Source organism: Caloenas nicobarica, chromosome 16 (assembly GCF_036013445.1).
Source record: "Caloenas nicobarica isolate bCalNic1 chromosome 16, bCalNic1.hap1, whole genome shotgun sequence".
In the NCBI taxonomy this organism is placed as follows: domain Eukaryota; kingdom Metazoa; phylum Chordata; class Aves; order Columbiformes; family Columbidae; genus Caloenas; species Caloenas nicobarica.
Genome location: NC_088260.1, coordinates 8,243,295 through 8,270,464, shown reverse-complemented (window position 1 = coordinate 8,270,464; position 27,170 = coordinate 8,243,295). Strand labels below are relative to the sequence as shown.

General features: G+C 41.4%; 4 protein-coding genes across 9 annotated transcripts; 2 read left to right on the top strand and 2 right to left on the bottom strand.

Moving 5' to 3' along the window:
• Nucleotides 1-141: 141 nt before the first annotated feature.
• On the top strand, nucleotides 142-2,966 carry MRPL40 (mitochondrial ribosomal protein L40). The gene is made up of 4 exons (XM_065646443.1): nucleotides 142-327; nucleotides 919-1,002; nucleotides 1,995-2,153; nucleotides 2,497-2,966. Exons 1-4 carry the CDS (start codon nucleotides 281-283, stop codon nucleotides 2,804-2,806), a joined length of 600 nt encoding a protein of 199 aa, XP_065502515.1. The 5' UTR covers nucleotides 142-280; the 3' UTR covers nucleotides 2,807-2,966.
• Nucleotides 2,967-4,746: 1,780 nt separating this feature from the next.
• On the bottom strand, nucleotides 4,747-5,837 carry C16H22orf39 (chromosome 16 C22orf39 homolog). 5 transcript variants are annotated; one of them, XM_065646609.1, is made up of 4 exons: nucleotides 5,754-5,837; nucleotides 5,489-5,675; nucleotides 5,137-5,270; nucleotides 4,747-4,929 (listed from the first exon to the last, which is right to left on the bottom strand). In XM_065646609.1, the coding sequence occupies exons 1-4, from the start codon at nucleotides 5,775-5,777 to the stop codon at nucleotides 4,804-4,806; spliced, it is 471 nt and encodes a 156-aa protein (XP_065502681.1). In that variant the 5' UTR covers nucleotides 5,778-5,837; the 3' UTR covers nucleotides 4,747-4,803. The 5 variants fall into 5 exon arrangements, with proteins under 5 accessions (XP_065502681.1, XP_065502680.1, XP_065502682.1 ...); XM_065646608.1 differs by having other exon boundaries at nucleotides 5,137-5,316; nucleotides 5,508-5,675; XM_065646610.1 differs by having other exon boundaries at nucleotides 5,137-5,286; nucleotides 5,508-5,675.
• Nucleotides 5,838-6,111: 274 nt separating this feature from the next.
• On the bottom strand, nucleotides 6,112-13,800 carry UFD1 (ubiquitin recognition factor in ER associated degradation 1). Its single transcript, XM_065646329.1, has 12 exons — nucleotides 13,720-13,800; nucleotides 13,142-13,274; nucleotides 12,296-12,328; nucleotides 11,336-11,457; nucleotides 10,852-10,982; nucleotides 10,374-10,446; nucleotides 9,597-9,665; nucleotides 9,000-9,065; nucleotides 8,668-8,715; nucleotides 8,220-8,308; nucleotides 7,387-7,468; nucleotides 6,112-6,964 (listed from the first exon to the last, which is right to left on the bottom strand). Exons 1-12 carry the CDS (start codon nucleotides 13,720-13,722, stop codon nucleotides 6,890-6,892), a joined length of 924 nt encoding a protein of 307 aa, XP_065502401.1. The 5' UTR covers nucleotides 13,723-13,800; the 3' UTR covers nucleotides 6,112-6,889.
• Nucleotides 13,801-14,388: 588 nt separating this feature from the next.
• Nucleotides 14,389-25,411, top strand: CDC45 (cell division cycle 45). 2 transcript variants are annotated; one of them, XM_065646436.1, is made up of 18 exons: nucleotides 14,389-14,439; nucleotides 15,719-15,778; nucleotides 16,076-16,168; nucleotides 16,505-16,642; nucleotides 17,201-17,344; nucleotides 18,463-18,518; nucleotides 19,129-19,177; nucleotides 19,680-19,741; nucleotides 20,111-20,161; nucleotides 20,949-21,068; nucleotides 21,443-21,574; nucleotides 21,668-21,766; nucleotides 22,024-22,185; nucleotides 22,387-22,525; nucleotides 22,879-22,962; nucleotides 24,168-24,286; nucleotides 24,700-24,776; nucleotides 25,347-25,411. In XM_065646436.1, the coding sequence occupies exons 1-18, from the start codon at nucleotides 14,389-14,391 to the stop codon at nucleotides 25,409-25,411; spliced, it is 1,701 nt and encodes a 566-aa protein (XP_065502508.1). The 2 variants fall into 2 exon arrangements, with proteins under 2 accessions (XP_065502508.1, XP_065502509.1); XM_065646437.1 differs by lacking the exon at nucleotides 16,505-16,642.
• The last annotated feature ends 1,759 nt before the right edge of the window (nucleotides 25,412-27,170 follow it).

The window sequence follows — 27,170 nt, the reverse complement described above, 5'->3', positions numbered from 1 at the left end:
AACAGCCGCCCCCGAGCCCCGGCGTTCCCCCGCCTCGGCCGGCGGGGGGCGAGATCCCGCGAGGCGCCGCGGCCCCGCCTCCAGGGCGGGCGGGAGCGGCCGGGCGGGCGGGCGCCCCCTGCCGGGCGGAGCGGGGCCATGGCGGCCGGGCGGGGTTGGGGCGGGGCCTTCGGCCCCCGCTCGCAGCACGGCCGGAACGCTCGTGGGCCGGAACGGTGGCGCGGGAGCCGGAGCGCGGCCGGCGGGCGGTGCGGTTCACTGCGGGCACCGCGACGGAGCCATGTGGGCGGCGGCGGCGGCGCGGGGGCTCTGCGGGGTCCGGCTGAGGTAGGGCTGGCGCGGCCACCCGGGCCCGCGGGGAGGGAGCCCAGAGAAGCGCCCTTTGCTCGGGGTTTCCGCCGCCCCGGGCCTGGTCCCGTCCCCGGGCGGGCTTTGCTCGGCGGGGCTCCCCGCGCTGGGCCTCGAGAGCGGGCCGGGGTGGCTGGAGCAGCCGGTGCGCGGCCGCCTGGACCGGGTCTTTCTCCCGTGACGTCCGCCGAGGTTTGGGAATCGGCATCTCTCTCCTCCCGATGTGAACGGAGGGGTTCTACCGCGCCAAAATCAGCGCTGCAAAGAGGCCGTGATCAGAGCTTAAGAATAAAATCACTCTAATCTGCTCATAGACATAAAAAAACGTATTTGCTTTGCCCCTTGGTACGCTGTGGATTCACAGAAATGAACAGTCCAAATTTTGGGATTAGTTACCTCCCTGAAACGTTTATCATCTCTTGGCAAACAGTTTATACTGTCACGAATTAAGAAGCCAAAAATTAAACTCATTATTGCAATTTATTACTAATAAACAGCTCTTTTGTCTTGCAGAACCAGTGTCATCAAAGCAGTTTCTCCTCATGCTTTATGTTCCGTTTTCTTCTTCAGTGCGTGGCCGCCCCAGACGGTGCCGTTCCGAGGAGGTCACTGGCAGACGTCGCTGCTGGCGCTCGGGGCGTCGCTGCCCGTGCGGTGAGTGCCGCTGCCATGGGCTTGCACAGAGGTGTTTTCATCCTTACGGGAACACGAATTTTCCGAAGCCTAAATTAACTTTTAACTACAGATGTTTGCTTTTAAGTCACTATATGCAGAAGTAGTTAAGAACTGTCGGCTTCTTGAGAGTTTAATGGTAACCTACAGAATTATCGCTTTATGCTTGTGTAGTTATATTTTTTTTTCTCAACCACAGAATGTGGTTGGAGATGTTTGGATTTAAGCTGTATTCCAGAATTCCCTTTTGAGCGACAATGGAAATGAAAGCCTAGCTGAACCGAAAATACTTTACTATGGAGTGCTGCTACACTAGACAGCCCGCATATATGTACGCGTTACATTCTGGCATCCACATTTTGATGCAACTGGTAGCTACTGGATACCATCGGAGAGACTTTCACACCATAAAGGTTGTTAGTTTGATCTGCAAGGCAGGAATAATATCCCACAGGTCCACTGCGAGGATTAGTTTGTGTTTGTGGAGCGTGGCCTGTCTTGGGTATATAGGATCTGTGTGGAGGAGCACATGAGGGGAATAACACCTGCAGCCTGAATTTGGTTCCAAATGTGGAAATTCTAGAAGCATGTGTAAATCCACTCAGTCCTTTAATGTGAGATAACAGGCATATTTGCAGATAAACCTGTTACCCACTCTGCTGTGCTCTGAGCTAGTGCAGAACAATTCCACTTCAATTTTTGTGGAACTTCTCAGGTCATCCTGATGTTCAGCACAAAATTGGAGGTTTCTTTTCTCAGGCAGGTACAGTTATCTCTGCAGAAAATCTCACAAGACGTATTACTGTCTCTTGGAAATCACGTTACTTGAGTAAAGCTAATATTTGTGACTTCTGTTAGGGACCAAATTAAGCAACGGGAAGGAACAGTCCTTAGAAATGTAAAGTGGAAGTGAAAGCTGCTGGTGTTGAATTAAATGACGAAATATTTTATTCACCTAATTATTTCCCTTGTAGAGCACAACCACAGAAGAAGAAGAAGAAAGTGGATGTAAAGAGAGAGCAAGCACAGAAGGATCGTATGAAAAAGAAGATTAAAAAGTTGGAAAAAGCTGCCCCAGAACTGATTCCAATTGAGGATTTTATAACACCAGTTAAGTACTCAGATAGCAACAGGTAAGACTGTCTTTCACTGTGCACATGCATTCATGGTAGAAATGCTTCTAATTTCTTTCTCTGCAAAACAGCACCAGCCTTGGTACAAAACCTTATCTACTTCTACCAGGACAAAAACATAGAAAGCAAATTTTATTTGCCTCTGCTAACAGTAGTGAAAAATAGTAATATGAATTTCCTGTTAGGATGTCTGGAAGACCTCACAGACACTGCATGAATGAAATGTATTCTCTGGGTTTAGTGGGGGTGTTTTGGCTGGTGGTGGGGCTTTGTTTGTTTTTAAATTTGCTTTTTGGGGTGCAGGCTGTTTCTCAATTACAATGTGATCTTTTTCTTTTATCAGGGTGCGAAGTCTTCCCCCTCTGTCATTTGAGGAGACTGAAAGAAGAGTTTTACTTATGAAAAAGTGGTCTTTGTTTAAGCAGAACCAAGCTCAGGCAGAAAAGAAAGCGATTCAGACCCTTGTAGAAGCTCAGCAAGAGGCACTGAAGGAACTGCGCCTTGAATCCGAGGAGCTGTATCAGGCAGCAATCAGACGAGACGAGGGGCTTTTCCCCTTTGAGAGAGATGGACCTGATTATACCCCACCGCTCCCTGGTTATGATCCTCCCGAAGGAAAATGTGTTGATATCACTAAAGTGTATACGCAGTGATGGAGGAGTTTGTTGTTCATCTCACAGGAGCTACTCAGCTGACTGAAGGAGAAAAGAATGGAAGAGAATAAACAACTCCTTCTGCAGGTAAAAATACTGTAGGTGTGTGACTGTAAAAAAAAAAATAAAATAAAAAAACCACAACACCAAGCCCAACACATGAATGAAGTATCGGTTTGGGTTTTTTAAACAGCCATCTAGGTAATGCAACACTCAACAGAACTATACTATACGGGAGAGGTGCCTGAGGACTGGAGGAAAGCAAATGTCACTCCGGTCTTCAAAAAGGGCAAGAAGGAGGACCCGGGCAACTATAGACCGGTCAGCCTCACCTCCATCCCTGGGAAAGTGATGGAACACCTTATCCTTGGTGCCATCTTAAGACATATCAAGGATAAGAGGGTCATTAGGGGCAGTCAACATGGCTTCACCAAGGGGAAGTCGTGTTTGACCAACCTCATAGCCTTTTATGAAGACGTAACAAGGTGGATTGACGATGGCAGAGCAGTGGATGTGGTCTACCTTGACTTCAGCAAAGCATTTGACACCGTCTCCCACAGCATCCTCACGGCAAAACTGAGGAAGTGTGGACTGGACGATCGGGTAGTGAGGTGGACTGCAAACTGGCTGAAGGAGAGAAGCCAGAGAGTTGTGATCAATGGGGCGGAGTCTGGTTGGAGGCCTGTATCTAGTGGAGTGCCTCAAGGGTCAGTTCTGGGACCAATACTGTTCAATATATTCATCAATGACTTGGATGAGGGAATTGAGTGTACTACCAGCAAGTTTGCTGATGACACCAAGCTGGGAGGAGTGGCTGACACGCCAGAAGGCTGTGCTGCCATCCAGCGAGATCTGGACAGGCTAGAGAGTTGGGCGGGGAAAAATTTAATGAAATATAACAAGGGGAAATGTAGAGTCTTGCATCTGGGCAGGAACAACCCCAGGTTCCAGTACAGGTTGGGGAATGACCTATTAGAGAGCAGTGTAGGGGAAAGGGACCTGGGGGTCCTGGTGGACAGCAGGATGACCATGAGCCAGCACTGTGCCCTTGTGGCCAAGAAGGCCAATGGCATCCTGGGGTGTATTAGAAGGGGGGTGGTTAGTAGGTCCAGAGAGGTTCTCCTTCCCCTCTACTCTGCCCTGGTGAGACCTCATCTGGAATATTGTGTCCAGTTCTGGGCCCCTCAGTTCAAGAAGGACAGGGAACTTCTGGAGAGAGTCCAGCGCAGGGCCACAAAGATGATTAAGGGAGTGGAGCATCTCCCTTATGAGGAAAGGCTGAGGGAGCTGGGGCTCTTTAGCTTGGAGAAGAGGAGACTGAGGGGTGACCTCATTAATGTTTATAAATATATAAAGGGTGGGTGTCACGAGGATGGAGCTAGGCTCTTCTCGGTGACAACCAACAGTAAGACAAGGGGTAATGGGTTCAAGCTGGAACACAAGAGGTTCCACTTAAATGTGAGAAGAAACTTCTTCTCAGTGAGGGTGACAGAACACTGGAACAGGCTGCCCAGGGGGGTTGTGGATTCTCCTTCTCTGGAGACATTCAAAACCCGCCTGGACGCCTTCCTGTGTAACCTCACCTAAGTTTTCCTGCTCTGGCAGGGGGATTGGACTAGATGATCTTTCGAGGTCCCTTCCAATCCCTAACATTCTGTGATTCTGTGATTCTGTGATATACTACCTTACACTTGTGCTGTGCTAGAACAAGACAAAGTATTTCATGGAACACTATCCTTCTGGGCTTGAGAGTTGCTGAGATGAAATCCTGAAGTGTAAGACAGTAGTAAGAGACCAGAATCAAATTAAACACCTCAGTTCTCCCTTTAAAAAATACTGGGTGTTCAAATAAACTCTTCAGTATTTTTGGATGAATACTAAAGTATTGCAGGGCAGAGCTACAGTTGTGTAATTTCAAGATGACACAGAAGAATAAAATAGCCAGCATAGTTCTGCATTGTGTATTACGTTACTGACCAAACAGCAAAACAGTCTTTCTAATTTGGTTTGTCTTCGTCAAGTGGAAGATACCAGTCCGGTGGTGGGCTCTTCCTGAGCTTCCACACTGGAGCATATTTCTGTTTTTCCATAACGCGAGCTCTTTCACTCTTGCACAAAGCTTCCTGAAATACAGGAGGAAAATATTACCACAATATTGCTAGATGTTCTAGTCTTATAGAGCCTATTTCTTGCTGTGACTGTTGCAGATAAAACAAGGAACAGAAATTTATCATGCTTAAATAGCAGCACCAAATGCTAAGTAAGCCAGGCTACAAGGTTTTAACTATGTAATTCCTCCATTATAAAGAAAGCTACCACTTAGGCGATACCTTTCCCCCCAGAAGGCATCCAAGTCGGCTGAAAGGACGAGTTATGCTGCAGCCTGCGCTGAAGGGCTCTTGTCTTTCAGCCTTATGGGGCTGTAGCCAGGAGCGTTCCTGGACACCCCAGGAACACGTTTTGCCTGTAACGTGGCAGCTCTTCGTATTAAGAAGGAAATAATAGAGTATCTGAAATAAAGAGCTTTTACAGCAGAACGCTGTGGAAATAGCCCTTCTGGAAGTTAAGCCCATCTTACCCACCCCCACCCCAAGCAACCGCCCCGTTTTCCAACCCCTCCCTGTGGCGTGTCCGCCAACCGCTCGCTGCCGTGGCGGAAGGGCAGGCGGGGCCCGGCGGTACCTGCGGGGCCCGGCGGTACCTGCGCGGCGGCGGCGCGGCCCCTCTCCCAGGCGCGACAGGCCTCGTAGTCCTCCCGCCAGCGGCCGCAGGCCGGCAGCTCCCCGTGCGTGTAGTAGTGGTGGAAGGCGTGGCGCAGCCCGCGGCAGTGCTTCCACTCCCACCAGTAGTCCTCGCACGACCGCGGCGGCTGCGGGCGGACACAGTCCGGTTAAGTCCCGCCGCCGGCCCGGCCCCCCCAGCGCCCGCCGCCCCTCGCCCCGCTCACCCGCCAGCTCTCGCCGCCCGCCATGCTGGCACCGCCCCGCGGCCAATCCCCGCCGCGCTCTGCAGCGAGACCGGCGCGTCCGGCCAATGGCGAGGGGCGGCACAAACGGGCTACCTCGCCGCCCCGCCCCCGGGCCTGCGAGCCAATGGCTGCCTGAGGGGCGGGGCAACCTGGACAGCACGTGACACCCAGCGCTCTAACACCTCCCCTGCAAAAATCACAACTACAACCGCCCCCAAACCCGCCGGTTTCCCATTAATTCTCCCGCCAGGGGCGGGGATGCAAGTGCTGGGGCCACGAGGCAGCCCCCACTGCTTTTTTTTTTTTAAATCTGAAATCACCACACCAGGGACGCACGCTGGTTACCAAGGAACCTTTACTCGGCACAGGAGTTGCACCCGGTTACCCGTCTGAAGGCTCATTGACCACATGCCAACACTCGAAAGGATGCACAGGTTATTACTGACACCGCTGTTCCAAAGCATGTGACACCAGAGCTTTGTACTCCCTCCCCGGCACCCACTGGGTCTCACCTCTCCCTATACGTGCCATTAAATTGCTACGGTACGTTACTGTATCTGAACTAGTAAAAGGCGTGTTATTAATTATAAATATAAAAAGCAATTACAGGGGGATTGCTTAGAATGACTTATAATCCAACACCTGAAGCTAAGATCAAAGAGGCTCCTGCACAAAAGCCTTAAACACCCAAGTGTTAGCCTTCATTTGCACCACACCGAAAAGCTTACCCAGAATTGTGGCAAAATACATATAGAGGGAGGAAAATATCAAGCACAGAGCAACATGAGACCATTATCGCTCAGGGTATAAAAGGGATGGATGTAGTCTAAGAACCAGACCTTTTAGTAAGGTAGACCTTGTTGGTTTTACTTCTCAGGTTTATCTGAGATCTACTTTCTCCTCTTCACAACACAAAAAAAACGCCCTCAGAATTCCTAGAACTTAATTTTCAACTGAAAATTAAGACAGTTTGACAGCTCCACTTTTAAACGCGAAACCAAAACCAGCAGAAGTGTTCCTGTGTTGCAAAATGATCTCTCAATTGCAATAACTAAGATCCAATATGCTGCAACTGTTATTTTATTTTCCTCCTAACTGACTAAAGGTACCGCAACTTAGGGTTTTCTTCCTTTCTTGCGCAGGGACTGGCCTTCTCCTGAAAAGGCAATAAATCGACTTCCAGATTCATCCTGGAGAAAGAGGGGGGGGGGGGGGCAAAAAAAAAAAAAAAAGGTTTTTACTTCTTTGCTCACTGCTTGTATGTGATGAAAGCTGAACAATCATTAAAAAGAACATTCCATCAGAGCAGCAACTGACTGCAGACATTTCACATCCTTAATCTACATAATAACCACTTTCTTCCTGGAAATAAAATGCGAGCATTCCAAGGATGCACTGGCTTGTTAAACTTGTATCAGGCCAATTCTTTTACATCAGCAAACAAGGATACTGAAGGTTGCTTTAATCTATCTCAAACGACATTTAACTACTACCACTTTTTAAGAGAAATGCACTGTGGAAAATCAAGCATGGGAAGAGGAACCACAAACTTGGACAGTAGTTCTAATGTTCTAATTCTGTGCAAAATTGGGAAGGATCCAACTTTATTTACCTCTTCGATTTTCTTAACTTGTGGACGAGAGTTTCTAATGAATGTGATTCTACCAATCTTGAAGTCATAGTTGGGTATTCCTCTGGAAAAGAGTAAAAGTATTATGAAATAAGTTTTATAGCTACCATCCAACTGAGAGACCTATTTTATGTCTGTCAGTATTGCACCAACTCTAGCTGTGAGTTTTCATTACCAACTAATTCTGGAGTTAAACCACCTGATTATTTTCTGAAGGTAGGCACACATTGCATGAAGTAAATAACCAGATCCTGGAGCTGCTGTAGAAGCTCGGCTGTGGGCGCGGTTCCACATAGCCCGTGGTTTCCACAGGGCCAGGGACATGCTTTTCCAGAAGAGCTGAAGCTTAACTGTAACGAGCATAAATGACAGAACACTACAGGAACCATATCCTTGCACACTTCCGCCAAGTCTGAATTTAGAAGTTTCCTTCTCAGAAAAACAAAACAAACCCCGCACAAAAGAAAACCCACATGTCTTGGCTTTGGTTATCCACGCAAGTCAAAAAGATTTCAGTCTATGCCAAATTTCACTTTAGAAAATTGGCAGGGTTCTGTCCGTAACTCAATCCAGCCCTGTCTAGACCTGCTCCCTCTCCCTGCTTGTCTTCCACAGAACCAGAGCTGATTGAGAGTTCTGGCAACATAGGGTCTGCACCTTAAGTAGTCAGAAACACAGTCAGTCTAGATTATAGGCTATTTATCTTCTAAATGCAAACTCATGACAAAATTAGCTTGTTTATATCGCTGCAGAAAAAAAAATTCCACTCAAACACTGATTCTTCACTTGCTGACAAGTGAATAAAACATCCGTACCTTCGAATGTCTCCTGGTTTAATTGGTGATGGACTGGGCTCAACACCTTTCTTCTTGCCATCTAATCTGTTCCCAGAACCAGAGAATGCCTGTGTATACATAAGGAGTTTTAAACCTTGTATTTGAGAGCACACTGCACAGGGATACTATATTCTGTAAAATCTTAGTATCATTTTTATTTAGTTCTTTGATTCAGCATGTTTCTTTTTAGTACATATAACAAGCTGATGAACCTGAGTGTACATATGTTACAGTCTCCCATTTATAGATCACCTCTTTAAGGGCAGCAAGTCATATGATACGGCTGCAAGCACCACAAAACATTCGCGGATACTTGCCAGTTAAATGACCACCACCTCTAAGAACAGGTATTAGTATTTTGCAGTCATTGGAACAACTTTCCCTCACCATTTTACAACATTCACAAAACGGAAGAAATTTTACTTACACGAAATCCTATGTCACTCACATATCCACTGTGGTCTGCTTCAACATCCTGTGAGGGAAAAAACAGTGACTTAGTTGCGTTCATGTTGTGATATGCAGAACACATGAAAACAGTTCCATCTATTTCTGATCAAACAAAACTAGAATAATCCATTTCTGAAATCAACAGCTGGTGAACGCCCATCTCCTAAGTAACACAAGCAAAAGTGTCTGTTAATTTTAGTCTTAAGAAAATTTTTCAGGAAAAAAAAATGATGTTGGCACTCGCTGCTCCATCACAAGCAAGGCTGAACTCTAGAGAATGCATTTTTGAAGAAAAGAAGTTTAACTTACTGTGGTCTCTTCATGTTGTGCACTTCTTTCTGGTTCTTTGTACCCCAAAGGAGCATCAAAATCCACCTATTTACATCAGAAGAATGAAAATAAGCATGACTGATATTTTTCTTTCAATCATAAGCTTTATACTACTATTCTTTAAAATGGCACAAACTATCACTTCGTTTTGATCTAGAAAGAACTGAGGTTTGCTTGTTAAACATTTAACGCAGAACTGAAAAGACTAAGACTCCCAGGAATGAGTCTCAGCGTGTAACTGAAAGAGAGCAGTAAAACTGCACCTCACAGTATCACTGGAGTTTGGATCAAGATCAGGCTGTTAAATAAAACTCAGATTATAAAATATGTTGAATGTAGACATTAAACTAGGCACTGCAGTCACTTGATAGTACATGAAGTGCAGCTCAAGACTAGAGATGTGCTTACAAAGGTACATGAGGTACTCTCAAACCAATCATCTTCCCTATGCCATCTGATTTTACCTTTCCTGCAGCATCAGAGGTGCTTGGTGTGCAGCGCTATCACTGACCCAGGTGCCCTCTCCTTTGGGGAGGACACAGTAAAAGCAGATGTTCGCCATCAGCTTTAACTTACATTCATATCGCATTCTATGATGGACACAGCCTTATCTGGCTTGGTCTCCATTACCCGAAGCTCATAGATCTGAAAGAGTAACAAATATTTTAAGATTGCACACGAAAGAGCTCAACTTATGTATAAGAAAAGCATATCTAAACCTTTCCTTTCAGATACGTTCAATAAAATTGAAATAAGTGCTCTCTAGGTTAAGGACTGGATACTGCAGGTTGTCTAAAGAACACAAGAGCAAAGATTTTTAACTTAGAAGACTGCTGCATGCTGGAGCTAGAGAACCTACCTTTTACTGTACCTTGCTGTACTCTTACTGTACCTTAATCTGCATTTTTGAAAGCAAATTATGAATTTAGGATAAATTCTATCCCTGGACTTGTAAAAACATCAACAGCACAAAAATTTATTTTCTCATGAGTCAGAAAACAGTTTAAACGGTAGCTCAGGAAAAGACTTAACCAATCCCTTTTTTCCTCCAACAGAAGAGTTGTAAAATCCACCATCTGGGATTACTTGTCCACAATAGTGCTCAGCTCTGTGCTGGACACTGGTGCTAAAACAATCAACAACTGAGCTTAGTCTACAACCCCAAGCTATCAAAAGTGCACGTGCTGCCAAAAATACTCCTCTACAAAATATACTCACAAGATGTAGTCAAAGTACTTACGTGGTCACAATCTACTGAAACACAGCGTACTTTTTTTACACGAAGCAGAATTTTTTTCCTCAAACTGATGGTACCCAAACGAAACGTGTATGGACAGGTGTTGTATACGGTACCTTTTCATTGTAGTTGATGGCAATGACATCCCCAGTAGTTAGACAAGCGAAGTTTCTCAACGCATTTTCTAATCTTTGGAGTATGTTAAAGAGGAAACGTTACCAATGCAACACCAAACCTTTAACGTAATTACATTTTAAAACTCTGATCCTTGGCCCATCAAAGATGGTTTAAAAGTCATCAGTACTGTCGACAGCCTTTTAGTAAACAATGGCGTGTACAAGTTTTTGAAAAGAACACTCAAACTATTGGACTTCAGGCCAAGATTCATACTTCACTCCAGGCTACATTTTGTGCCAGCAGTTTGCAACATCTCTGTACATAAGCTCTCCTTCCTTTTTATTTTCAGAAGGAGCAGTAGTAGTTATCTACTACTGGAAGAGTATGAGCCACACCTGAAAAGCTGGCTCTGCTTCCTTATTCCAATATCTGGAGGGAAACTTTTGTCCCCTGCTCCATAATTGATAGGAAGGATACACAGCTTTGGGATTGGTGATGTCAAGAAAATCTGGACTCTGTGGTTGAAATTTTGAGTAAGTAGCAACTTGAAGGTTAACACTCTCCACTTGTACCAGGCCTCCCTCTTCCAGCAGCAAGTTCTGCATCATCTGCAAGAATGAAAACAAAGATACAAATCACTATTAACAAGACCAATGTTTCTAATTCTCTTTCCTTGCATATAAGTATTTTCACTGGGGTCACCATCTTCCCTGAATTGCACCCGTTTACTAGGTTTTAATTTCAGGATGAACAGTCAGGTGCATCTTAAAAAGCGGTCTGCTTTGCTTATTCAGTTACTAATTCTTACGGAGGGAAACCTGAGTTGTGACTGAAAGCTGCTGTAGGAACATGACTAGCAAAGACACACGCTTTCAGGAAACATTCCGCCTCTTCAGTGTTAAACTGGCAACACAACAATCCTACTCTTCAGGTTTGGACAGTTCGGCATGAGACGACTCACCCAGTGTGGAAGGTAACATATGCCCTCATCAGCCACAAACTCAAGCACTCCACAGTGCGTCATTCGGTCTGAATTTTTATTGGTCAGCTTAAACAGCATTGGGTACGTAATATTAAGTCGGCCTGGTGAGAAAGGAGAAAAGAAAATTACTTGTTAAAAGCCACTAGTGCATTTCTGAAGCTTTCAGAGATCAAACATTAGCAAGAGAATGGGTCAGACTATAGGAGAGGATCCTTCTCACACCAATATTCCAACTCCTCAAAACTACAAATCCAGGAGAGAGTACAGATACATGAATAATGTATTGCCATTGCATATAGAGCGTTAAATGCCTCTCCAACATTTCCCCGAGCTCAGAGATGAGCAAGCAGCAGCAATTAGCAGAAGAATATATTATTGTTATGTCCTTGTGCTATTATCAGTTAGCTCCTCCCTAATGAATTGCAGCATGCCCTGCCTATTTTAAAATTAAATCCTGAACTAACAAATTTCCCAAAGAAACTCTAAGGCTAAAACTTGTCAGGGGGGACACCCTTAGTTAAAAAGGCTAATAAACACCATTTATACTATTGATTCAGTTATCTTTTTTCCCCCCATTTCAAAGTTAATTTTCACTTATTTAGTCTTTAAAATAAATTTTGCTTCAGACGACAGTGTCCAGAACAAGCAGGTTGAGATTAAGAATTTACCAGATTAACTGTAACCATTACACTGAATATGCTATTAATAGTTAATAAACAGTGATTCCTGCCTCAGGTAGCCCAACACTTCAGACGTCTGAAGACAGACAGGTCCCATTAATTCTGACAGACAAAATACTTCCAAAATACATTTTTTGAACTAATCAGTCTCATATTCTCTGTTTAAATCAGATTTTAATAGATAACTAAAATACTGCGGTATTTGCTTACACATTCGCTCATATTTCTAATGTTATTCCTGAACAAAAAAATCACTTACTGAGTTGATCCAAAGCTGATGGTGGCATAATTACTGCAGAAATGAGTAAGAAGGTAAGATTAGGAAAAGTATGACTGTACAAAGAGAACATAGCATACAATTTCATCATTCTTTTCTCTAAAATATGAGATTCTAAAATCTTCTGTAAATTAATTTTTGAGCCAGAGCTTTCAGTAGAATCAGTAATGACAAGTATACCTGCTAGCATGGAGGTTTTAGAATTTAATTAGAATAAGAAGATAAGGTTTTACAATACGTAGTACTAATGCAAATGTTTCCTAAAGGCAATTTTATATGTTTGGGCTTACAGGTGCTCTTAAATCGAAGCCAACTCAAAACAAAACAGCATTAGTCTGACAGCCTGAAAATTAAGTTGGCCAATCTATTCTCTTTGTTCAAATTAAGTTGGCCAATCTATTCTCTTTGTTCAAATTAAGTTGGCCAATCTATTCTCTTTGTTCAAGTTAAGTCAAGTAACAAAGAGGGGGGAGGCGGAGAAAAAAAAAATTTTAAAAAAAGAGTCCTTACTCATAAATTTCCACAGGTTATAATAGAGGAAAGATTTTAACAAGAGACTTTAGAAGAATGTCTTCTTCTAATGCTCATAAACCAGGACTCACTTGTTGGGGTTTTTTTTAATTACAAAGTAATACGGTAAAAGATGAACCCTCCCCCTTCCTTCTTAAAGCCCCGCCCAGGAGCTCTTCTGCCTCCAGCCACAAACCCCACAGGGGTCCCAGCCCGTTCCACAGCATCCCTGCAGCCCGGGCCAAGGCCTGCATCACTTGACACTATCCACAAACACTCTTCCAACAGGTTATTAGTCAAAATAAAACATGCACATACTCTTCCCGCCTTTCTCCACATCTGACCTGTCATTAGGCCCGGCAAGCATGGACACCGAGAAGCAGCGGTACTGGGTTGAGAAGCGGTTCTGGAAAACCCGAGGGATGGGGTGATCGAACATATTAAAAGAGAACTAGGGGGGGAAAAAAGAGAAAGAAACAAAAACAAAACACAAAGAGAAGAGTGAATCAACGGGACTCCCACAGCACACCGCAGAGTCACAGCGCTCGCTGGAGTCTCCTCAAGTTCGGCTGAAACTGCGCAGAGGAGCCGGGCGGTCGGTGCCCCCGCCCCGGCGGAGCCGCCTGTTCTCACACAGGGTCCGCGGGGAGGCAGAAAATGGAAGCGGCACTTCCAGACCTGCCTTAAAGTGCGGCTTGGCCGAGCAGCCGAACCCCCGGCACGGGCGGCGCTTCGCGAGGCCGACGCCGACACCCGCCGGCCGCCTGCCACTCGCAGCGGCCTCGCTACCCGCCGGCTTCCAGCACGGGCACCGCCGCTGCCGGGGAGGGAACGCGGCGCCCAGCCGCCCGCCCGCCGTGACTCGGCACTTCCCGCGGCCGCCCCCCGGGCCTCACCATGGCGGCGGCTGCTGAGGCGCAGAGCGGCGGCGCTCGAGCTCCCCACAGGAACCGGCGGGCACTGGCGGGCGGGCTGGGCCAGGCCGCGCTCTCGCCTGACGCGGCTCCGGCCGCCGCCACGGGCCCCACCCCACGGCCCTGCCCCGCCGCGCTGCCCCTCCCAGCGTGCCGCGCGGCGCCCGCCTCCCGGGCGGCCATTTCGTGTGAGGGCGGAAGGCGGGATCTCGCACCTGCCGGTGTGGCCATCGAGGAAAGCTTTTCTGGTAGCTCGGTCCTTCTTCAGGCACAGAATGTTGATGTGACCCCTCTCGCCTCTTCATCGGACTCACTTAAATGGCAAAGCAAACAATTTGCCCGTAGCAAAGATGGCAGACATGGCAACAAAAGCCATCACGGTGCTTCCGGCTGGGATACTCCTGGGATTGGCCAGCCCCATGCGTCACGACTCCCTTTTCCCAATCCCATTGGCGAACACCCGGAATGGGTTGGGCAGTTAGCCCAATCCGCTCTGCGACGGAGGGACGGTCGCTCTTCCATTGGCCAGCGCGCCGTGATGAGCAGACCAATGGGAAGCGGCGGTGATTTGGCGCCCAGTTTGAGGTGGGGCGGCCCGTGCGCGCCGCCGTTTCTCCGCCGTCGTTTCCCCGCCGCTGTCGTGCTGCCGCTATGTTCATCTCCGACTGCCGCCGGGAGTTTTACGATGTGATTGTCAGCCAGGTGCGGGCCGCGACCCGGCGGCGGGTGGGGTCACCCCGGGCATCCCGGCGGCGGGCGGAGCTGTCTCCCCTCAGGCCGTTTCCCGCCGCCCCACGGAGCGGGGGTGGTGCCGGGGCGTCCCTGGCTCTGCCGGCGGCTGAGGCGCTCCGGTCGGCCTGGGGCCGCGGGGCTGTGGGGGCGGTGGGGCCGCGTCTCCGGGGCTGCTGGGGTCGGGGGAGGCGGCGGGAGCGGCGCTGGCAGGGGGACGTAACCCCCCCGGACCGCTTTGAGGGGGTGTAAAAATATAATTTCTACAGCCAGCTCGGGGTGTAAAAATATAACGTCCTTCCCGGACGTGTCTGCGGCGCAGGAAACCCGACCCAAAGCTGCCGCCAGGGCCAGAGGTTTTACTTACAGTTCATCTTCTTTCTCGAGAGTGCTTTGGGCATTCTTGTGGAGCTTTCGTTTAAAAAAGCACATCTCTAAATCCTTTTTTTTTTCCTTTGTATCCTTTTAACCGTTTTCATGTTCGCCCAGATGCTAAATCTTGTGTTCTGTCTTTGAGGTTTCTCTTGCAGCCTTTCTCTTAGCCAGGCTGGTTGGCTGCTTTCCTCTTTTGCTTGTGAGTGCTCGACTTTGTGCAGAGTGAATCTCTGCACTGAAGTGGTGAAGCTTTTGTTGGACAGTCGTTTAGTATTTCTGCCTGTGAGACCATATCATGGATTGTGCAAATGAAGACATTTCCCTCAACTTCTCTAACTGTGCGCAAAATATAAAAAACCACCCAAACCAAACCAACCAAACAACAACAACAAAAACCCCTCAACAAACAAACAAAAAAAAGAAAATACACCAGATACATCGTTTGCCCTGAATCAAGGTTGTTTCAGGAGTTGCCTTGCTCCTATTTTTGCTACAGATTTTTTTTTAGTCAAAACTGTTCCAGATCCCATGCTGAAAAGTTAGGTCTTTCTAGATGTGATGAAAAGGGTTATAGGGCTGAGTAGCTTTGAACCTTCAAAGCTCTGTGCTGCTCATGGGAGTCTGAATAATTATATTTCCTCAAAGTAGGTGATTTTTTTGGGGTATGTGGAGTTGTTATTTGTTCATATGTACAGGGATCCAAATAGGTTGATTTTGGTTGCAGCGTCCATTCAGAAGCAATGTTTGTGGTTGTAAAGATCTCTACCTAAATTTCTTACTTTCTGGTCTCAAAGTGATCTATGCATTTCATGTAGCAACACATCAACTTTTGTGCCTATGTTAATATATTAATACTGTTATGCTGTTATTTTTGCAGCGTGTTCTTCTTCTCGTTGCTTCAGATGTTGATGCGTTATGTGCTTGTAAAATACTCCAAGTAAGTCTTTGTTCATGATCACTGTAGGCTAACGGTAAAAGAAAAAATGCCCTGGGAGCCTTTTAATAGTTTTGAACTGGGGAAAGGGTGCAGGTTTGATCTGCTTTTGTAACTTTTTTTTTTCCATGAGTTATGACACTGAAAACTGGGAAGTCATAGTCCCGAAGTTCATGTAGATTTGTCATTTGGGATGTCCTCAAGATAAATATTTGTATGAAATAGGATTATAGCATGGTATAGCACTGTAGAAGAGGTTGTTCCCCTCACTTCTGCTAACAGCTCTTTGCTTCCTTTCAGGCTCTGTTTCAATGTGATCACGTGCAATATACCCTCGTCCCAGTATCTGGGTGGCAAGAACTTGAAACTGCCTTTCTCGAGCATAAAGATCAGGTGAAAAAATACCAGAAATTTTTTAAGTTGCAGCTAATCTTGTATAGACAGGAACTTCTTCCCTTTCCCCAACTTAAAATGTCAGCTCTTAAACTAATTATTATTATTATTATTGGTTACCTCAAAACAGCGGTTAAAATTTAATATACCAGTAACAAACTTGTGAAGTTTTTTACATCAGCTCAAACTAATGTGCTATAATTTCGATAGATTCCAATTAACTTTCTACACATTTTGAGATATAACAGATGGTTTTGTAAAGGTGTTGTCGGTCTTCTGTGTTTCCCATTAATTGAAGTAAAAAGCTTTTTCGTTTGTTTTTGCTTTTGATTGCAGTTCAAATATTTTGTTCTTATTAACTGTGGTGCCAATGTTGACCTTCTGGAGATCTTGCAGCCTGAAGAAGACACTTTTTTTTTCGTTTGTGATAGCCACAGACCTATCAATGTAGTGAATGTTTACAATGACACACAGGTAAACTAAGCTTTTCTTCATAATAAAAATGTTTGCACAGTGTGGTGGTGGGTGGTATAGCGCTTTTCTGTGTTTTGCAAAATTGCTTCCAGTGTTAGCTAGTAGGTTAGGAAGCAGTATTAATGGATATTTGCAGTAGTAATAAGAAAAAAAATCTATTATTGGTAGTAAAATATATACTGTTAGCAGTGTGATAGTTGTCAGTAGTAAGCACCCATTAGTCCTGTTGCTATAAATCAAACTACTGCAAATCAAAGGACGAACATCCTCCAAAATATAGCATTTATTATATTTCAGGGTTTAGCAAACCTCGAATTTGAGTCTTAAGCACAAATTGTTTGACAACATGCCTGTAGCAGCATTAAAATGACAACTCTGTCAGTAACGCTGTAACAAAATAACACATTTATTGTGTACAAATAAGTATGGTCTCTGTGTTAAAAAGCATTATTTTTGTTATGCCAGGAACTGATCACAGCCAAAATGAATTTTTAGTTTCTCAAAATATCTGAAGTATTCTCATTTTAATCACTAAATAAGGTACTTTTTTCATGTTAGATTAAGCTATTAGTTAAACAAGATGATGATCTCGGTGTTCCTGCTTATGATGATATCTTCAGAGATGATGAGGATGAAGAAGAGGACTCAGAGAATGAAAGTGAGGGATCAGAACCTTCAGAGAAACGCAGACGTTTTGAAGAGGTGTGTTTCTGCTGCTTTATTGTGAAAAGAAGGAAAATAAAACAGTTAGTACATATACTGTACATCATCACAATAATTACATTCGAGTTTAAAAATTATGTTCCGTGTGATCACAAATTCAAGTGTAGGTTTTATGAATAGTCTACTACAACCAGCAGAGTTTCACATACGCAAAGCGTTTATTTATCTGAACTGCACAGGAATATTTTCTCCTTATCAAAACATGTTTTGAACTTGACTATGCTTAATGCTGTCTTTGTGTCACCAGTGAACTGAAGGATCTCTTTCCGATTAGGTTCTGTGGGCTTTTCAGCCTATCAAAACGACTCAGTTAGATAGAAACTTTTTTTAAAATAGAAGTTTGAAAAGATAAAAGGTCACAAATAATTTAGCAATACATTTTGTCTGTCCTCATAGCAGTAAACTAACAAAAGTATATTATGGTAAAGACACCCCCCCCAAAAAAAAAATCTGGCATATATTATTAATATTTTTAGCATATTTTCTATTTATACAATGCAAAGAACCAAAGGCTAGCAAGATCAAGAGTCAATTAATTGTTAAGACACTCTAAAATTTAACATTAAATATTGTACTTTTTTTTTCTACTAACCATTGAAGGGTACTAGCTTAGGAAAAGCTACATTCAGAAATTCAAAAGAAAATCTATAAATAGTGTACACAAAAGCTGTTTTTCAACCAGCTAAATATTCCACAAATATATTTATTTATTTGAGTTTTCAATCTTATTATGCTATTTAAGGATAAATACACAGTACCCTCTTTCTGGTCCTAATTGTCTTTATTTTTTTATCAGTATCATTTTTATTATATAAAATGGTAGGATGCAATGTTGGTACTTGTTGAAAATACTGTGTACTAGGTCTCTTATTTGTGAAGATGAGCTAAACAAATATTAGCACAGAAAGATGCTGTGACTTTATAAAAGTCTGTGCCTTAGATAATACTTAGATAATACTTTTCCTGTTAAGTACTGTTAATGAGAATAATTCTTCTTCTAAGTCTTTTAAATGATGACTCAGTCATTAAAGTATCTGAATAGGTGCTAAACTACTAGAGAATTTTTTTAGCTTTTTAACATCCAAATTAATTTACAGGACATAATAGAGAGAACAATGAAAAGGCGACAAAGGCGAGAGTGGGAGGCACGCAGGTGTGGTTTGGTTTTTTTCTCTTATGTTTTATGTATCTCTCTTATTCTTTGATTAAAAGCTTTTTGACAATACAAAAACATGGTACCATTCTGGTTGATTTGCAAAACGTTTTAGTTCGAGCTATTCAGAAAGTGGAGAAGGATATTTACTATATAAAAATAAAATGTTTAAGTGGAGGATAATGGTAAATTGTAATTTATAAATTTGTGTTGCAATACGAACAGTGCTGCAGTTTGAAGTAGCTGTAGTATTCTTATCTTGTCTATCTTAGGGTGAAATCCGTGCATGTTTTCTTTCTTTACAGTCCCATTATTGTCAATAGGAATGAGCAGGATCAAATCAGATAAGAAAATGGGATTTGCAGAGTCAATTATTTAATAATTCTTTCCTTTTTACTCTATGAGTATGTTTCAGAGTAGTTTCTACATTTCTTCTAAAATCTAATTAGCTTGCAGAAAAAAATTGCAGCCCAAGTTTGTGGTTCTTTTTTTAAAATTACTAAAATGAAATTTAAATATTATTTCACAATTCAAAGCTTATATTTTGAATTGGATTCAAAGACCAGTTCACCGCTTAGTCAAACATGTTTGGTTTTTCTTCCCTTTTCAGACGAGAAATTCTTTTTGATTATGAGCAGTATGAGTATCATGGAACCTCAGTAAGTGTAATCTCGCTATAAAAACGCAAGATGCCAGTGTAACGGAAATTGGATAATATCCTATGTTGTAATTATTGAATACAGTATTATATTTATCAAATAATTTTATACATTAAATAATATCGTCATATATTGTTATTGTTATGTTTTATTGTTGATGTAGGGAGCTTATTTGCCTTTTGGAATTCTCAAGTGTCAGGATATTTCAAACATAATACGTAAGACACCAAACTGTCCATTCTGTAATTTGGCCCCTTTGATTATTTTTATATTTTGTTAGGTGTTGCTTCATATATAATGCAGATTGGCAGAACTGTATAAAATATTTTTCTTTCTACTTAGTGTCCTAGAAAGTAAGACACTGGCAGATTGTCAAACTGAAGTGTGATTTCTAGAGTTTTAGTGACATGCTAGTACTCCGCACATTTAACTGTGTTTTATTTCTTAAAACAGGTCAGAGTTTTGTGTTCATTTATCCTCTTTTTGTTTTTCCATTATATAGTCTGCAATGGTGATGTTTGATCTGGCATGGATAATGTCTAAAGACTTGAACGACATGTTGTGGTATGTTTCCATTAACATTTTAAAAACAGGCTAGGAGCTTGATCTGATAGTAAAAAGAGGCAAGATTTCCCAAAAATATTTGATTTCAGTATAAAGTTCCAGTTTATTTCCCAAGTCAATGTATATCTTGAATTGGAGGACACGTCTGTGTAAATTAATTAGAAGCAACCAACAGATTTTGCATGGATAAAGGGCGGATGGTACTGTGTGTGTATGTCTGCTCAAGAGGGAATTAACTTCTAGATACAGCTGGTGAACACTGTTTCTGACTTGTTCTTTTAAGTACTTAGAGGGTTAAATATAATATATTCTACTGGAATATATTTTATTTTAAATTTTTGTTTCTTTCTTTCCTCCCCCCAATTTTAGGTGGGCTATTGTTGGCCTAACAGATCAATGGATTCAAGATAAAATCACTCAGTAAGAATAATTTTTTTAATTTATCTTTATTACTTTTCTTTTTTTTAAGGGTAACTAATAGCAATTCATAGAGATCAGGAAACATATAGGAATTAATATAACACAAGACAATTAATAAACAGTGCAATTAAATATCTTAATAAATGAATGAGATCTGATGCCTTCCAAAACCAGGAATATACATCAGAAAGAACTGTATTTCCCTTTTCTACTATTTAGAATTTTTAAATCTTATCTTTATTTTTCACAAAATTATAGAACAATCACTTTTGATCTGGGAAGAAATTGTGTCTAATGATAATTTTTGTAAATATGACCTTGATACAGAACATACAGTTTTATAAAAGGAAAAAAGTTCTGTATCTTCCAACTTCCATTCCAATTTTAGTTAATAAGTTTCAAATTTTCTCCTTTTTTTTTTTTTCTCACTTCGTATTTTGTTCTAGCTACCATCAGAATTCTAGTAGTACATGTATAGACCTTAATTCTGGCAGTTTATTGTTGCTAATACATGGATGTCTTTAAGGAGATAAATGTAATAAGTAACTAATTTCAGTTTATCTGTCTCTCTGCGTTGGTTTTATTTTAGCTTTAGTTGCCTGGGTGTGTGGCTGAATATAGAAAGAACATTATTTAACAAGTTGGTTTTTTTTTTTAAAATGTGTCTGCAGTTTTCGTGCTGCTGACTGGCCAATGTGTAAACTTTAGGAAGGATTTTTGTGTTCTCATAATCAAGAACAAAAATACATGGGAAGAAAGTGAACTGACAAATTTGGTTTTGTTTAAGAATGAAGTATGTGACAGATATTGGAATCCTACAGCGTCACGTGTCTCGCCATAACCACCGCAACGAGGACGAAGAAAATTCTCTGTCAATCGATTGCATGCGAATAGCATTTGAATATGAGTATCCTTGCGTAAGATCTGGAAAAAACAAACTTCACCTGCTTGGTGAACCCCAATTGAGTTTATATGTAGGGTAAAAAAATCCCAAGCTTCTCCACTGAGAATGGAATTAAATGGAAATTTGAACGGTTTGTTGAACGTGAATGTAGCTCATACGTAGCTTCAGTTCAGCTTAGCCTTCCCGAATTAGTTACAAGTCAATGTTGCTCATCTTGTGCTACCTGCACCTGCAGCACATAACTGTATCTTACGGAGTAGAGAGATGCAAAATACAAGGGCAGATGAAGACTTACACACTAGTTACAGTGTTCTGTTAGTATTTGTAACGTCAAATGATATCTGTGTTTATAATTATTTTCCATAATTCCTGTTCAGTCTGCGCCTGGCGCTTTATCAGCACTGGTCTCTGTATGAAAGTCTCTGTAACACTTCATACACCTCCGCCAGCCTTAAGCTTTGGTCCGTACAAGGACAGAAGAGGCTCCAGGAGTTTTTGGCTGACATGGGGTGAGTTATAAAAGTCTGGATCTTGATTAAAGGATCATTTTTTTTCAATGAACTATGGAAAAATATCAGTGTATTTTTTCCTTCTGTTTCTAGTTTGCCTTTGAAGCAAGTGAAACAGAAGTTTAATTCCATGGACATGTCTTTGAAAGAAAATCTTCGGGAAATGATTGAAGAATCTGCAAACAAGTTTGGGTAAATTGTTTTAAACACAAAGTGCTTTATCTAAAAATAATTTTCAATTAAGTTCAAATAATTTTGTGAAGAGAATGCAACATCTTGTTTTAAAAATATGGTTTTTAGATCGACAGCAATATTAGGCCTGTTGCAAATGTTAGGGTATGATTTGTCTTAATGTTCTTAACATTAATACATCGAGGAGATGGCTCATCAATGTTGATAATAATGTTGATAATGTTAATAATCTTTACTGGTTTTACCTCATTTTGCAGAATGAAGGATTTAAGAGTTCAGACCTTCAGCATTCACTTTGGCTTTAAGAACAAGTTCTCAGCAAGTGATATAGTTTATGCAACAGCTTCTCTCATGGAGAATATAGAGAAAGAGGGACCCGAAACAACTAATTTCATTAAAGCTTTGGACAGTCTCTCCAGGTGCTGAAAACATGTCTCTTCATTATTTTACAATTTTACTTAGGGAACATGGGTTACATATCTAAAAGACGCATTGATACTTCATAAGTCATTGAAGAAAAATCAAAGTATCACTGTGAATAGTGTTTAGAGAGGTCTCACTTTTGTATGAAAAGCTTTCTTTTTATGTGAAAGTGTTTAATTTTGTTCTTTCTGTTGCAGAGGTAACCTGGACAAATTGCACCAAGGACTGGCCCTAGCCAAAAAGCAGTTACGTGCCATCCAGCAGACAGTAGCCAGCTGTATTTGCACCAACCTTGTGATTTCCCAGGGGCCCTTTCTCTATTGTTCTCTCATGGAGGTCAGAATTCTAGTTTTTGGTTGTCTCATAGTTGAATAACACTGTTTTCTGAACTGCTTAACTCGTTAAGAATGGCACTGTCAGAAAGAACCTATTTATCTATGCTGTGCTGTTCTCTGATGGGTCAACATTGACATGTACTCTGAACTTCCCAAAGGAAGAATCCGTCCTCTCAAAGGGCAGAGGGCTTCATTTCAAAGGCAAGTGGGCGAGATGAAATTCCTATATTGTGGTGGTTCTTGTTGGTCTTCTTGGAGCCACGCAAAACTTTTAGACTTGTCAGTAGATATTAAAATTAAATAAGTGGAAGAATCGTTCTTGGATTGTAATTGAAATAATTATTCTTTTCCTAGGGCACACCAGATGTGAAACTGTTTTCCAAACCAGTGTCTCTGTGCCTGCTTAGTAAATACTTACTCAAATCGTTTGTTTGCTCTGTAAGTAAACATAAAGCTATTGACTGACTAACTTCTGGCCTGTGTAGTTGCTATCATTCTGTTGGATACTTGCAGCTGATTATTAAAAACATTACATGAAAATCTTAGTAATGTTTTTCTGCTAATTGGTTGGACAATTCTAGCACATTTGTGAATGCTGCTTTAGGAAAGGTATCTGTCTGGGAGACTTCATAACATTAGGAAGTGTTTTCGTTACTAAGATCGTTATGGTCTAAAATCTTTGTGTAAGTTTTGAGGAAGCATATCACTAAATATGTACTTTGAAAAGCTAACCTAACACAAAAAAAGCAATACTACAGGACTGGTAATTGTTATCCAAAGATTTCTGTGTCTGTTTAAATAAAATCCTCTGATCTTTATAATTAATGTAACTGAAATTATATTTCATTTATATTTTGAGGTATTAATTACACAATTCAGATAAAAATTAGGTTCTAAGATTGAGAAGTCTCTTCACAGTGAGTACTTCCTAATTTGTAGATGAAATTTATGGTGGTCTATCCTCGTCGGATTGCATCTGTCTGTCCTCATTTTGAAAGTTAGACATGATGAAAAACTGTTCTGCCACTAGGAGCAGGACGGCATTTTTAACACTCACTGCGAAACATTTACCTTAAGAACAGAACACTTTAAGCAAACTTCTATTTTATTTACTTGAGTGTCTAAAAATGGTAAAAATGTAATAATTACTTTTGGATTTAATTAAATTACAAAATTTGTTAAAGTTACAGCTTACTGCTGCAAAACAATGTGACAGAGGACAATAGTTTCTAGTGAAAACTATGTTTGTCAATATTTTGTCTGTTGTATTTCAATGTAAAATTGTTACTGCAAAAAATTAAGCCAAGTCCAAGTTTTTAGATACCCATACCTCCAGCTGTTTTTTAAAGAGTTTTTTTTATTTACTATAAACCATATCTTGTCTGTCTGTATGAATGTGCTAAATGGAATGTGCTAAAATGGAATGCAAGATTCAGAGAAGAATTGAAATGTCTATTGGTCCTTAAAGCGACTTTTACTGTGAGAAAGAAGGGGATTAAGAGATAATGTAAAGAAACCACCTTCTGTTGAACTGCATTATAGCTGTATTCTTAGATGAATATTCGTAATAGTAGCTCGCATGGAGAGCTCAAACTAAACTGTTTCCTGAGTTTGGTCTAACAAAGAGGCTTTCTGATTTCCAGACAAAAAACAAGCGTTGTAAATTGCTGCCGCTGATAATGGCTGCACCAATGGATGTTGAACAGGGAACTGTGATCATGGTGGGGATTCCTCCAGAGACAGAAAGCTCTGACAAAAAGAAGTAAGCATATTGTTTAAAAGTTCTCTCCCGTATGTATTTAACACTGAATACATTGAATTGCATCCTTCTTAAAAAGATACTTTTTGCATAAGGTACACAGGAGACATTCTGAGAGATGATACAGATGTTCCTCACCTTCCCTGCAAGTTTGGGTTTTTTTGCTCCCTCTTTAGCAATTTCTTTATCTTAAAAGAGGGAAATAGTTCACTATATGACCCTCGATTTAATTTCTTAAAGCCTGCAATGTTAAGATTTTTGCGCCTGAGTAAGTGAGGTGTATGCTGAACACATGGCACATGAAAAACTTCTGGAACACATTTTCTACTGTCAGCAAGGAAAGAAGTTCCATCGTTCTACTTTAGTAAACGTTTCCTTTTCTGTAATGCTCATTGGTATTTCTGTTCATCTTCTAGCTTTTTTGGAAGAGCATTTGAGAAAGCTGCAGACAGTACCAATTCTAGGACTTTACACAACCATTTTGACATGTCAAGTGAGTAAATGCTGCTAATCACTTATTTCATTCACCAAACAGTCCTTTAGAGGTCAGTGTTTACGCAACCTCCATAAAGCCTAATGACTGTGGGCAATATATTCATTTGTGTATGTCTTAGATGCTAATATCTAGGGAGCGTATGTGATACACTATTCCTGAGTCTGGTACAAATACAAACTACATTATTTGTGATTCTTTTTCTAAGTGGTATCTTGTTGTGCAGAAATCATAAACTACTAAGCAGAGGCTTGCATATCTTTTTAACACGAGCTGCATTTTGCGTGGAGTAATGATTTTCATATGTGCACTTAAGTTAAAAATCTGTGAGGTTATCTGTGGGGGATTTATGTTTAGCAGCCAAACCAGGTATGGTATTGATGTTACGAGATGCATTCTTTGCTGTCTGTTTCAAAAATTAGATGCTTATGCAATGAGATGTGCCTGCCTTTGTATGTACTTACTAAAGAGGCCGTTTTTAGTAATAACATACTTATGTATTCTTCAAGTGCGACATCTAGTATATCTTTCAGTTATTCGCATCTTGTAATAAAACATTTCATATTTTAGTAATTGAATTGAAAACAGAAGACCGGAGCAAATTTCTGGATGCACTCATTTCTCTCTTGTCCTAATGGTAAGACAGTGTAAGGAGAATTAATTTAAAAATTAATTACAAATCAAGTTAGTAATCAAATTACATTTGTATATTATCTGTAGAATGTTCTAAGAAAATGTGTCACTTTCTAGTGAAAATATAAATCAAATATAAGAATTTCTTACAAAGACAATTGGTTTTCTTTTGGGGAGGAAGCAGACAAGGTACAAGCAGAATATTTTTTGGTTCCTCCTTAAGAGATTTATTTATAATAAGTTTTGTCATCCGTAAGCTTCTCTTCCATTGCTCTTAACTTTTTGTGGGAAAGGAGCAGCCATTTGTATTATGAAAGAAATGGAGATATTAGCTAATCGTAGTTGATACTCAGTTACTGATTTTTAATTATGATGGCTTTTTTGAGCTCAGGATGGAATCTTGGCCATAGCAGTCCCATTCTTGGCTTTGACGTTAATGTGGAATTTGCATTTTTCTTTCACAGTGAAGAATGTTGCCTATGTTATTGTGTAGTTTTTATCTGGAATAAAGATGGGGATGTAAGACTTCATTTGTAGTTGCAACTATTAGCTTCACATGAGTTTTAAAGCTACTTTAGAGCAAGACAGATTTTACTGTAGATCTGATGAGATTGTCAAATTGTTGCAATTGTCTTCAAATATTCCCTGCTTTTCAGTGGCGATGAACTATTTTTACTGATTTGTGTGTGTGTTTATTCTGCAGTGGTGGGTGGGGATATCTTGCTTTCTCCCAGAGAAGAAGCCAAACTGAATTATTTTTTTAAGGTCTGTTTGGACAATCCATCAGATTGTTTGAAAGTATATAAAGTACCTCGTGGCTTTTTCATGCCTTTAGTATTAATGTGAGGTAATCTCACAAGATTATCTTTATATATATGAAAGCAGAGGAGTAAGAAGAAGGCTTTAGCAACAGTCTGTGAATGTTGGTAGTCCTAGACAAATGATGATATGACTTACTTTTATCCAATGGGTATCAAAGCTGCAACTTCTTTTGTCTTCTGTTCACCCAGAAGTTTGAAGCAGTGGGCCAACAGCTGCAGTTGTTGTTTGTTAGACAGCAGTGTCATGCATGGCTTCCAAGATTTCTACATCTGTTTGTTACTTTCTTTAAGTTCTGACTACCAATTGTTTGTTTATTTTCTGTCCTTGTTACACAGTGGTGCTTTTTGGCTCCTTGTGCTGGAAGCCGAGGAATGGATGCTCTGAAATTATTTTGGAAGTTCCAAAATTCGTGGTGCTGCAATTGGGATGTGTCGTCTTGCTTTATCTTAAATGTACCGGTACAGGCCTGGACTGTTGTTTTTATGTCTCTTGGGAGGTCAAGAGAATTTTAACCTTAGCACACAGATATTGAACACTTCTTTATACAGATCTGTCTAATGGCGAAAGGTGTCAACTAGGAGTGTTTACAAATGGGACTTCTATTTGTCAAACCTGCTTTTATTAGTAGATGTGCTCCTGTGATGTTTAGTTCTTGGCTAATAACTAAAACATAGGTTTGGAAGAAGATCTATATTTATATTATCATTCTAATGTTCTTTTAGAGTAGTCATCTTGAATGCTTTTTATTTATTTTTTAATACGAAACTTTTTGAAACTCCCCTTGAATTTCTGGAGTGTTGAAACAGTTTTTTAGTACTCTCAGGCTGAGGTCTTCTACTTTAATTGAAATAACTGTTTTATGAGACCAGTTTTAAGATTTTAGGGCTTTTAAAATCCAAGTACTGAGTAATGGCCAAATACCAAATGAAAAATTGGGGG

Coding starts and splice junctions, on each gene's coding strand:
- MRPL40 (XM_065646443.1), top strand. CDS start 281: ATGTGGGCGGCGGCGGCGGCGCGGGGGCTCTGCGGGGTCCGGCTGAG. Junction 328..918: donor CTCTGCGGGGTCCGGCTGAG/GTAGGGCTGGCG, acceptor TTTCTTCTTCAG/TGCGTGGCCGCCCCAGACGG. Junction 2,154..2,496: donor AAGTACTCAGATAGCAACAG/GTAAGACTGTCT, acceptor TTCTTTTATCAG/GGTGCGAAGTCTTCCCCCTC.
- C16H22orf39 (XM_065646608.1), bottom strand. CDS start 5,777: ATGGCGGGCGGCGAGAGCTGGCGG. Junction 5,317..5,507: donor GCCGCGCCGCCGCCGCGCAG/GTACCGCCGGGC, acceptor TCTTTATTTCAG/ATACTCTATTATTTCCTTCT. Junction 4,930..5,136: donor GATGCCTTCTGGGGGGAAAG/GTATCGCCTAAG, acceptor CCTGTATTTCAG/GAAGCTTTGTGCAAGAGTGA.
- UFD1 (XM_065646329.1), bottom strand. Junction 11,458..12,295: donor ATCAGCTTTGGATCAACTCA/GTAAGTGATTTT, acceptor CTTTCTCACCAG/GCCGACTTAATATTACGTAC. Junction 6,965..7,386: donor AAGTTAAGAAAATCGAAGAG/GTAAATAAAGTT, acceptor CTCTTTCTCCAG/GATGAATCTGGAAGTCGATT.
- CDC45 (XM_065646436.1), top strand. CDS start 14,389: ATGTTCATCTCCGACTGCCGCCGGGAGTTTTACGATGTGATTGTCAGC. Junction 16,169..16,504: donor TTCTCGAGCATAAAGATCAG/GTGAAAAAATAC, acceptor TTTTGATTGCAG/TTCAAATATTTTGTTCTTAT. Junction 21,069..21,442: donor CGAATAGCATTTGAATATGA/GTATCCTTGCGT, acceptor ATTCCTGTTCAG/TCTGCGCCTGGCGCTTTATC.